The 12,535-nt window shown below is 38.1% G+C and overlaps 1 protein-coding gene across 3 annotated transcripts in view; it reads right to left on the bottom strand.

Annotated features, from left to right (window-relative positions):
• Window positions 1-265: 265 nt before the first annotated feature.
• The window catches only part of setbp1 (SET binding protein 1), a 272,071-nt gene continuing 259,801 nt past the window's right edge, over window positions 266-12,535 (bottom strand). For all 3 annotated transcript variants that reach the window (XM_073064319.1, XM_073064320.1, XM_073064321.1), the window contains exons 4-5: window positions 10,851-11,012; window positions 266-3,776 (exon numbers count right to left, since the gene is read on the bottom strand). In XM_073064319.1, coding sequence (XP_072920420.1) covers window positions 3,208-3,776; window positions 10,851-11,012 — 731 coding nt within the window. In that variant the 3' untranslated portion in view covers window positions 266-3,207. The remainder of the gene's footprint in view (window positions 3,777-10,850; window positions 11,013-12,535) is intronic.

The following is a 12,535-nucleotide window of genomic DNA, read 5'->3' as shown; positions in this document are numbered from 1 at the left end:
TTGACCTGACGCTCAGTATATTTGTTGGCTGTTCCTATAATAAATTGGATAAACTGACATAGATGTGATACAGAAGACATTTCATTTATTGAAATGGGACTGAGGATATTACTTTATTTACTTGTACTGTAGCAAGAGATGACCAGTTAGTTGGTCATTTATGTGTAAAAAGAGCTGGGGGTTCTTCCAGGAGACGTAGCAACTTTTCCAGAATGTGCAAAAGCAAATCAAGCCATATAGACAAAGATGACATTTTCAGTACTGGTTGTTGGTTTTGATTAAGTTTCTTTATTTTCACACAATGAATAACATATGAACAGATTACTTTTCAGTAAGTGCTCTATTGCTAACCTGATTTCGGCAGCAAGACAATGAGCTTCTCTCGGAAAAAAAGTTTTAAAAACCAACAACTATATGTAGAAGCATGACAATCAGCATGCCAAATACATCAGCGCCAATCAACAGCAGTTCATATCTATTCAATGTACAAAAATGCTTCATGAATAAAAACCGTTACAAAAAACATTTCAAACAACAATGTACAAGTTTGCTCTATGTTTAATTAGAATACAAATATAATATTTGTCTAAAATATGTGTACATACAGTCAAGTATAATAACATGCAAATACACTCTAAAAAAGGTTTAAAAACACTATGAATACAGACTAAAATAAGCCAGCACTATGTAAAAGGATCTTGTGCCCCATGTTTAAAGGTACATTTTTTTTTTGAAACTTCATTTGTAGTCTTATCAACTTTCGGCAAAAAATTGCTCTTCTTCCTAAATAAAAGCCAGAGTAAAAACAAAACACTGGGATTTGACTAGGACACCCGTGTAGAACATTTGGCAGTTCTTTCAATGTCTCTGTATTGTTTTAGTGTTGCAACCTTGGCAGGCTTTTCACTAGATATGTTACAATACATTATTTCACATCAGCACAATACCGTGCTATATCAGACCCAAAATTTACTGTACCTCCATGCTGATAAAATTTTGTCAATGCTGTGGTCCATTTTAAACAATTATGTCATTGTCATTTTAATGGTTTTGCTTCTGTGACACCACGTACCAAATTTTAAAGGCAAGGGTTACTTTTAAAACTTGTATATTGTAGAATATATGAATTTCATCCCTCCCCACCCCCTCCACCCCCAACTTCAATTAGCCCCATTCCCAAACCCCAGATGCATTAAAACAATTGTTTGGCATCAAAATCAATGGTTAAAGTTGATTGAAAAACAGTTAAAATGACAATTACACAGACAAGATGATTCAGACAGTTTGAACCCATGCAGGTCAAAGATGTGTAATTACATTATATACAACAGGTTATTGTTTTTGACTGAATTAAGGCTGCCATGATATAAACATTTTGCCTAAATATTAACTGCAGTCACAATTATTCATTTTTAAAAATAATTGAAAATATGTTTTGGATTATCATCATAAGAACACTTAATTTCTTTTTGCATAAGGGGAAATTAAATACAGAAATTCAAAAGCTTAAGGTTAGTTTTTCATCCAGTTTTCATAAAGAAATATAAAAAAACACGATTACCAGGATACAAGACAACCGTTACTCTGGGGATAAGCATCCATTTCTTTGATATTAAGTATCTGATTATTTGCATACAATAATTTAGGAAATTGTGATTTACACTGACACTGTTAACTAGGACATGATTAAAAGAAATGTCCCTTTGCAGCAGAATATTTTCTTCACTAGTGATTGATTTTGAAAGGACAACTGGCGGATGGGGATTACCATTTGCTAAGAATGAACAGGTAAAAACGATATCTACGACCTGACCATCCATTGTATAGATTTCAGCTGGTGACAGTTCTGTTTGTTATGGAAAATATTCAACATGTTCTTTGTGTATTTTGGATGTTTCTATTTTGTGTGTTCAGAGGTGAGAGTTAATTTTAAAGTAATATTGTGGGCAAATCAGGGGCATTTCTCAGCGTAAATTTTATAATTTTGGAGAACAGTCTCTTAAATATTGCATGAATAAATTTGATGTGAAACTTAGATAATTGCAGAAAAAATATATTTTAATTTTTTTTGTTAACATCTATTTACTTTGGAAAACTGTAAGGCCATACAAGAGGGCACACAATGTTATACTTTTAAATGATCTAGATTACAACATCAATTCCTACCTTTACAGAAAGTCACTTGTGAAAATAATTGCTCAAAGATTTTAGGGGCAAGTGCGAGAGTTGGAAATCAATTATTTCTTTGGGGGGAGGGATCAGATGCAAATCTCTCTATTGAAAGAATACTTTGAATTTGTTTTCACTGTTAAAAGGTTGGCACAACATCATGGGCCGAATGGCCTGTACTGTGCTGCACTGTTCTATGTTCACTGCTTTGTATGATATTGCTTCTCAAAGGAAGAGACCAGTGATAAAAGTCTAGGTGGCAATAATAGATCCAGCAAATCCCTTGAGAAGTTCAGGCTGAATCTATTTTGTGCTATGGACCTCTTTTAGATTCTGATTAATGTCACTTTTTGACAGGGTTGTCCATCAAGGCAGGGACATTTATTTTCAACACATAAAAAAACTTGGGACATTTATTGATTGGAAATTCCTTTATGACTTTTCTTTTATTTCTGCTGAGTTTTCAAGAGCATATGTTGAACTGACGCAGAAAGTGCTTTACATGGATAACACTTTTGCATTTAAGGCTCTGTGAGTACAGTATTGCCTGAATGTCGGCAAGAATATTTTAAAATTTCTTTCTTTCTCCTTTAATCAACTAGCATATATTGATTATAAATCCAGTATATAAGAAACACAGTTGCAAGCGTAATGTTATTTTTGCCTGCCTTCCCAAGGAACATTTCATTAATACATTCTTCTAAAAGGCTGCCAAAAGTACTGTACTTGCACTAGCTTACCCTTTAAAACACCATTACACGTTGCTCACTTTGCAAATAATGGGTCCGTGGATAGAGCGCGGTAAACAGGGAGAAGGAATGTTTGTACAAAATAGTGAAACTGAACTGACATATCGAAACACCAGATGTTGACAGTGGAGTCTGGTATTTATAAAGAACGCAGTGAATGCTGGAAGAGGCCATCCCTTTCATACGGTGGATTGTGTGAGAAAATGGTTATCATTTAAAAATTTTCCAATATCTGAATCTAAGTCATTCCCTTCTCATTCACCAAGTAATATTAAAGTGCAGGAAGGTTTCAGTGATTGATGGCTGTTGACTGGTAGCTGGTGGCAGAGATGTTCAAACTGTTGTACCTTTTAGAACTTGTGGTGATTGCCTCTTTTTCAGTTTCTTTGGACTTCCTATGTCTCTTCACATTTTGCCCAATTTCCTCTTTCTGCTTTCTTTTGGTGCCTTTATCTGACTTCGGCTGCTGTTGCTGTGCCATGCATATTACAGCTTCAATTGTGTCCTTGATTGTGTCCTGACTGGCTGCAGCCAGCATTTCAGGGGCTAAATTGTACCTCAGACCTCGTTTACTGGGAAGATCCACACACTTCTCCAGTACTGGCATCTGGTCTGTTAAGTCTTCTTCAAGCGGCAAAGGGTGCTTCCTTGGACGGCCTCTCCTCTTTTTTACTATGTTATTGCCAGTTTTTGACTGTCTTTGCAATCTTTTGGCTTTCAGGATCTTGTTGACATGGTCCAAGTTCTTTTTCGTTGCAAGAATTTTGTCATAATTGCACATCTTCCTGACCTCACATTGAATAGCTTCAATTTCCCTCCTCTTCAGCTTTCTCCTGGGTGAAGAAGTAGGACTTTGAACTAAATGGAGAGATCACAGGGAATCATTATAATCACCAGATGTATACAATCATTTAATTACCAGCATGGAATTATACACCGTTCAATGCTACATTAGTGTTAAAATGATTTAAAGATACATTTAACAGCCAGTACCAGTGCACAATATGTACTATAATGAATCAGACATACATGTATCCTGATGCAAAGATGCAGTATTACATTGAGTTAAGTCAATTATAGGGCATTTTGCAAAACACCTTCATTAGCAAATATTAATTCCTGGCCTTAGATAATATACCACATTTATTGCAAATATATTTGAAAATATTTAACTATTTTCAATGATAGTACTAATGTTCTAACTCTTTTATTTTAATATTAAAACTTAATCTTCATTTGGAAATTAGTTGTTGTTGAACCTGCTACTGATAGCCTGAACAATGATACCTGTATTAAAACAATGCTTTCGTAAAATGATACCCAAGTAAAGATTCTCCATAGTTGTTCACCACAGTGCATTACATTGCCCAAATATACCTTGCAGTGTCTCTAAAAGAAGTAAGGGGAAAGATGCCATAATTTTAAGATCGTTATGGACATAAGATGCCATTCCACAACATGGTCATTGCAAGCAGAAAAATCCTACCATATCAACATTTACATAAATAACTCATAATCTTTCATTATTTTATCTGGAAACCTATTTCAAACGACAAACACTGCGTACAGGTGAGTGATCTCACTGAGAGCACGATCAAAATTAGTAAATAGTTTTGATAAGCCAATCTGAAATTTGAATAAGTGTAATGTAGGTTTAGAATAGTTATCAGGATAAATCACATTTTAATCAAAGTTATGGTAACTGATTTAAATATTTTATCAGAAAGAGCTGTAAAGTCAAAATTATATTGCTATTCAAAATGCAGTTGAATCCCTTAATTGGAAAGTTTAGGATGGATGATACAAACAGTATTGCTTGCCTATCTTTATATAGTATTTATTCAAACTGAAATGCTGAGAACTTAAATTCAAATGCTCTGCATAATTGCTAGGTGGTCATAAAGTAATGGAGTAATTTTATGACTAGTCATTTGGATCAGTCAGTATTACAGCTACTTCTGATGGTGCTAAAATGCTTCCAGTAGAAAATCTGTGTATGTTGTAATGATCAATGTTACTTTATAAAACACACACTTTTTCATTATGTGTGGGTGGTAAAAATGGGTCTTCAAGAACCATACGTCTTTAAGGCACTGTCAAAAAAATTTGTTTTAAATGCATGTATAAAAATCTCAAAGAACTAATATTGCAAGATTTCTTTACAACGATAATTAAATAATATTTTCAGTAAGTTGTAAGGATCGCTTTCAGCATATATATCATTTGAAAATACAGGAATGCAGTCACTTTAGTCTAAAGCAGGTCATGTTTCAGTCCCGCTTAATTGCTATTATTAAAGTCTAAGAATGCCTTTGGAGACCCACCGACTCTGCAAGTTTCACTGAACAGCTGGGTTCACTTGTAGATCCTTTTCCTTCCGCAAAAAAAAAGATTCTTTTTGAACAAAAACTTTCAAAGGAGCCTTTTACTAATGACAGGAAATTCTCAGAAGCTTTCCATTTTCTCTTTTAGACATTTTCGAGTTTTATGTTTATTATTTTGACACATGGATTGCAGAGGAATGGTTTGGACAGGAATTCTGTAATTCAAATGAAACCATCTTTCACAGTATCTCAGATCTAAATGCAAGAACACCGAACATCGAACCTGAAGGCTAAAGTACACTCTTGGTAGCCTGCCTAGGGAATATGGAGGCATCATTTTGAAAGTCTCAAGGGAACAGACAAGCTTACATGTCAACATTTTTAAAATTTCAAAATAAAAGCTTTGCTTTTTAAATGCACCATGGAATTTCATCCATAAACAAATATGCCATCAGATGTTTGAGACCCTCTGATCTTTTTTTTAGGAAGTAAAAGCTAGTCTCTCATGACATCACCCATGGTGAGGCAAATGTAATTTTACATGAAGCATGATTAAAGAGAACAGATAATTGAACTAGGATGTGTTTATTCACACCCCATTTCAAATTTCCTATATTCTGATCACATTTTTGTTAATATTAAAATTCTCGTGTCTGTGCATATATCCTGACATCTCCATTTAAAAAAACCCTGCCCCTTTATTTAAAAAAAGACATATTGATTATCCATGCTGTAAAATGAGCTGAGGGCTTGCTCTACATTTTTCTGATACTAGTGGAGTTCAGTCATTAGACTCAGGCTTCATTTGCACTGTTGTAGAAACAAATTTAGTGTGAATCTTAAAAAAAACTTGATTCTCTGTTCAACGCTGATACCTCAGTTAATATGATACTTTCCTGCATTTTTGTGTAGATCTAACTGTGTACAAATTGAACACCATGTTTTCCAAATTTGTAATACTAAATACACACCATTGGTTTGGAAGTGCTTGGTAGTCCAGAATTTACGAAAGCTCTGTATCAATAAAAGATTTCTATTTAATCAAATTTCAAAACATGGCTGGAATATTCTATTAAAAAATCTACAGACTATTTAAATTCCACCATGTTCATTTAACTGAGACTGGAGAAGAACTATTTACCCCGTTCAGTCTATTAAGTGCAAGGGCTTGTACTGACTTGATACAAAAATGGACTGAATGAAATGATTAACAGTTTCACGGGGCACATTGGACCTTGATAGCTTTTGGGTAAACAATGGTGTTGAAGGAGAAGGAGATTGTTGATCCATGAACTGGAAAGAGCGAACAGTATCCATTTATGGAAAAGAGTACAGTCAACCTTTCAGGCCTAGACCCTTGGCCCAAAACATCAACTGTATTTTTTTCCATAGATGCTGCCTGGCCTGCTGACCTCCTCCAGCATTTTCTGTGTGTTACTTGGAATTCCAGCCTCTGCAGTTTTTTCTTGTTAGCATCTATCCAGTCTACAGGGCTCTGTTAGTCAATGCAAAATAGTATGGTTGGGGGAATATCCCACGAGAAATATTTCACACTAATATTGTCCCAGTACATGTTCTTAAAAGGAATACATGAAATAAGATTCAGAAACTTTGTATTGCTGAAAGCACCATGACATTGGTATGAAGTGGTATTGGGCTTGATTTTAGGATTAATGAGCCAAGTAGTCACACGTCACCATAGAAATATCAGGTGCACTATGGACATCAATAACCTGGATAGGCAATGACAAATAGATTCCAGTGCCATTTCTAAGGTACACATATGAAACTGCCACCCTTTACAATGTAGAGAGAAATTTAGGAGGCATAAACCAAGTCCAAAGCAAATGAACCTAATCACTCAACCAATATTGAAAATGAGAAGCAGCACTCATTTTGTTCAGCCGTAAATTTTTAGAGTTGCTCTTAGTCAAGATAGGTGCACCTCAAGAATGTGTGATTAGCCCGCTGCTCTGCTCTTTACACTCGTGCCTGTGTGGCTAGTCGTTGCACAAACACCATCTAGAAATTTACAGATGACATCTCTGTTGCTGGCAAAATCTTAGACAGCAGTGGGGAGGTGTAGAGGACTGAGATAGATTGTTTGGTTGAATGGTGTCACAACAACTTTGCACTCAGTAAAGCCAAGGAATTGATTGTGGACTTCAGGAAGAGGCAGTCGAAAGAGCACACACCAATCCTCAGTTGAGGTGTCAGTGGTTGAAAGGGCGATGAACTTCAGGTTCTTAGACAACAACATTACAGAGCATCTATCCTGGGCCCAACACACTGATACAATCACAAACAGGCACACAGGCAGCTCTGCTTCATTAGGAGTTTGAGATTCGATGTGTCACCAAAGACCAGCAAATTTCTAAAGATGTACAGTGGAGAGCATTCTGACAGGTTTTATCACAGCCTGATACAAAGGCTCCAAAGCACAAGATCATAAAAGGCTGCAAGGGTTGTAACTCAGCTAGCTCCATCAGGAGCACAAAACTCCCACCACTGAGGACATCTTCAAGAGGCACTGTCTGAAGATCACGATATCAACCATTAAATGCCTTAACCATCCAGGACATACCTTCTCATTATTATCATTGGGAAGGAGTAGGAGCCTCAAGACCCACACTCAATGGTTTATACTTTTTCTTCCCCGCCATCAGATTTTTGAATGATCCACAAACTCTTGAACACTACCTCATTATTTATCTTTTGAGCCATTTATTTTGCTAACCGAATAATTTTTATGCCTTGCACTATACCACTGCAGCAAAATAATGAATTTCATGTCAGTGATAATAAACCTTATTCTGACTCTGATATTTCTTTTGAATATTATAAAGGTTAACCTGAGTTGAAATCAACAATGCTTGATTTGGGTCTAACCACTATGTCTAATTAATTTAATGCTGGTAACTGCTAGGAGTTATTCTTTATTCCACAAATATTCTGCCCAGGGACACAGTGTGGGAATCCAAATACACTGTAGGCTTGAAGGTCAGTTCCTAATGACTTTTGCACACCTATGCAATTGTTATTAATAGAACCATAGAACACTACAGCACAGAAAACAGGCCATTCGGCCCTTCTAGTCTGTGCCGAAGCTTTATTCCACTAGTCTCATTGACCTGCACCCAGTCCATAACCCTCCAGACCTCTCCCATTCATGTATCTATCCAATTTATTCTTAAAACTTAAGACTGAGCCCACATTTACCACGTCAGATGGCAGCTCGTTCCACAATCCCACCACTCACTGAGTGAAGAAGTTCCCCCTAAACCTTTGCCCTTTCACCCTAAAGCCATGTCCTCTCGTATTTATCTCTCCTAATCTAAGTGGAAAGAGCCTATTCGCATTTACTCTGTCTATACCACTCATAATTTTATATACCTCTATCAAATCCTTCCTCAATTCTTCTGTGCTCCAAGAAATAAAGTCCTAACCTGTTCAATCTTTCCCTGTAACTCAACTCCTGAAGACCCGGCAACATCCTAGCAGGGTCATGTTTCTTGACTTCTCCAATGCGTTCAGCACCATCCACCCTGCTCTGCTGGGTGAAAAGCTGACAGTGATGCAGGTGGATGCTTCCCTGGTGTCATGGATTATTGATTACCTGACTGGCAGACCACAGTACGTGCGCTTGCAACACTGTGTGTCAGACAGAGTGGTCAGCAGCACTGGGGCTCCACAGGGGACTGTCCTGTCTCCCTTTCTCTTCACCATCTACACCTCAGACTTCAACTACTGCACAGAGTCTTGCCATCTTCAGAAGTTTTCTGATGACTCTGCCATAGTTGGATGCATCAGCAAGGGAGATGAGGCTGAGTACAGGACTATGGTGGGAAACTTTGTCACATGGTGCGAGCAGAATCATCTGCAGCTTAATGTGAAAAAGACCAAGGGGCTGGTGCTGGACCTAAGGAGGGCTAAGGCACTGGTGACTCCTGTTTCCATCCAAGGGGTCAGTGTGGACATGGTGGAGGATTACAAATACCTGGGAATACGAATTGACAATAAACTGGACTGGTCAAAGAACACTGAGGCTGTCTACAAGAAGGGTCAGAGCCGTCTCTACTTCCTGAGGAGAGTGAGGTCCTTTAACATCTGCCGAACGATGCTGAGGATGTTCTACAAGTCTGTGGTGGCCAGTGCTATCATGTTTGCTGTTGTGTGCTGGGGCATCAGGCTGAGGGTAGCAGACACCAACAGAATGAACAAACTCATTCGTAAGGCCAGTGATGTTGTGGAGGTGGAACTGGACTCTCTGACGGTGGTGTCTGAAAAGAGGATGCTGTCCAAGTTGCATGCCATCTTGGACAATGACTCCCATCTACTCCATAATGTATTCGTTAGGCACAGGAGTACATTCAGCCAGAGACTCATTCCACTGAGATGTAACACTGAGCATCATAGGAAGTCATTCCTGCCTGTGGCCCTCAAACTACAACTCCTCCCTCGGAGTGTCAGACACCCTGAGCCAATAGGCTGGTCCTGGACTTATTTCCACTTGGCATAATTAACTTATTATTATTTAATTATTTATGGTTTTATATTGCTATACTTCTACACTATTCTTGGTTGGTGCAGCTGTAATGAAACCCAATTTCCCTCGGGATCAATAAAGTATGTCTGTCTTCTCTGCACTCTTTCAATTTGACTGATATCCTTCCTATAGTTAGGTGACCAGAACTGCACACAATACTCCAAATGTGGCCTCACCAATGTCTTATACAACCTCACCATAACATCCCAACTCCTATACTCAATTCTTTGATTTATGAATGCCAGGATGCCAAAAGCTTTCTTTACAACCCTGTCTACCTGTGACATCACTTTCAGGGAATTATGCATTTGAACTCCCAGATCCCTTTGTTCTTCCACACTCCTCAGTGCCCTACCATTTACTGTGTATGTCCTACCTTGAATTGTCCTTCCAAAATGCAAAATTTCACCCTTGTCTGCTTTAAATTCCATCTGCCATTTTCTGGCCCATTTTTCCAGTTGGTCCAGATCCCTCTGCAAGCTTTGAAAGCCTTCCTCGCTGTCCATAACACCTCCAATCTTAGTGTCATCAGCAAATTGCTGATCCAATTTACCACATTATCATCTAGATCATTGATACAGACAACAAACAGCAATGGTCCCAGCACAGATCCCTGAGGCACACCACTAGTCACAGGCCTCCAGTCTGAGAAGCAATCATCCACTACCACTCTCTGTCTTCTCCCACACAGCCAACTTCGAATCCAGTTTATAACCTCTCCATGGATACCTAGTGTCTGAACCTTCTGAACTAACCTCTCATGTGGGACCTTGTCAAATAACCCTGGACTGACACCTTGCCCTACTGTCCTGTTTATTATTTATTGTAAATGACTGCACTGTTTTTGTGCATTTTATGCAGTCCTGTGTAGGTCTGTAGTCTAGTGTAGCTTTCTCTGTGTTGTTTTTTTATTACGTAGTTCAGTCTAGTTTTTTGTACTGTGTCATCTAACACCATGGTCCTGAAAAACGTTGTCTCATTTTTACTATGCACTGTACCAGCAGTTATAGTCGAAATTAAAAGTGACTAGACTTGACATGCATATTAATATTAGCAACTAACCTGATTCACATGATGGAGATGGTGAAGGTGAGGAAGATGATGACTGAGCTGATACAGTAACACTTTCAGTCAAAATTGCTTTCTTTCTGGTTACACTGGAAAGGCCACGATCATGTTTGTGCAACGTCATTTGATCCAGCTTGGAGTGTGAGTTTATTAAACCTAACAGTAGGAAAAGAAACAAATGACAAAATGCATTATTTACAAAGCCAAGTAAATCAGGCAAAGTAATCCTCATCACCATGGCTTGAATTCATGAGCTTCTGTGGTAAATAATTAGTTAGATCAGTCTGATATAGAATTGAATCATACTGACTAGGAAGGCCTGATATTGACCTCTAGACCATGCAGAGTTTATTAGTTCATTTGGAATGATCAACTTGGTATTACAATTGTTCTTTAGGATCCTTTCCTTAGGAGACGGGAGAGATTAAAGGAAAATCAGTTGGGTCTCACTTTCAGGGGACTGTGCTGGAAAACAAACAAGAGTGGCTCTCATGCAAGAACAGGATCAGACTCAATCGTAGTCTCTGCCACCGTCAAACAGTTTGCTGGAAGTCACTATGTCATAGAAAGAAAATTGGTGACTAGTGTTCCACAGCAATTGGTGGTAGGGCCACTAATTTTCACGTTAGATGTTAATGATGCGCATGATTGAAATGAGGCTTTGTGGCCAAGTTTATTGATGATACAAAGATAGGTGGAGGGACAGGTAGTGTTGAGCAAACAGAGTCTGCAGGAGGACTCGAACAGATTAGAAGAATGGGCAAAGAAGTAGCAGATGGAATATAGTGTCACAAAGGAATAAAAGTGAAGAGAACTTTCGAAATGGGATGCCCAAAAGGTTGCAGCTCGAGTTTGTAGTAAGGAAGGCAAGTGCACTGTTAGCATTGATTTCAAGAAGACAAGAACATAAAGTTAAGGATGTAATGCTGAGACTTTATAAGGCATTGGTCCGATTGCATTAAGAGTATTATAAGCAATCTTGGGTCCATAGCTAAGAAAGGATATGCTGGCAATGGAGAGGGTTCAGATGAGGTTCATGAGAATGATCCTGGGAGTGAAAGGGTTAATGTATAAGCAGCTTTTAATGGTCTGGACCTGGACTCGCAAGAGTTTAGAAGAATTGGGGGGGGGGGGGGGGGGGGGAATCTTATTGAAATCTGCCAAATATTGAAAGGCCTAGGGAGAGTGGATGTTGAGAGGATGTTTCCTATAGTTGGAAAGACTAGGACCAGCCTCAGTATATAACAAAGCCCTTTAGACTGAAGATGAAGACAAACTTCTTTAGCTAGAGGGTGGTGAATATGTGGAATTCATTGCCACAGATTGTTTTGGAGATTAAACCACTGGGCATATTTAAAGCAGGGGTTGAAAGGTACTTAATTGGTAAGGGTGTCAAAGGTTATGAGAAGGCAGGACTATGAAGTTAAGAGGAAAAATAAATTAGCCATGATTGAACGGTAGAGCAGACTCAATGGGCCGAATGGTTTACTTCTGTTCTTATGATTTTACGGAGTCAGATTTTAAACATAACAGAATAGGTTAAATTGGGTAATCCCTGAAAGAGTGCTTGTAATGCACAATTAATTCACACTTGTGGCTTCCAATGCTGAGAACACAATAAAGTCATGATGTCTGCTTGTTGTAATGATTTTGCAATAAAGCTGACACAAAACCTGTCT

This window comes from Hemitrygon akajei, chromosome 13 (genome assembly GCF_048418815.1).
Source record: "Hemitrygon akajei chromosome 13, sHemAka1.3, whole genome shotgun sequence".
Classification (NCBI taxonomy): Eukaryota; Metazoa; Chordata; class Chondrichthyes; order Myliobatiformes; family Dasyatidae; genus Hemitrygon; species Hemitrygon akajei.
Note: the sequence above shows the minus strand (reverse complement) of the source record. Positions and strands in the feature narration are given on the sequence as shown.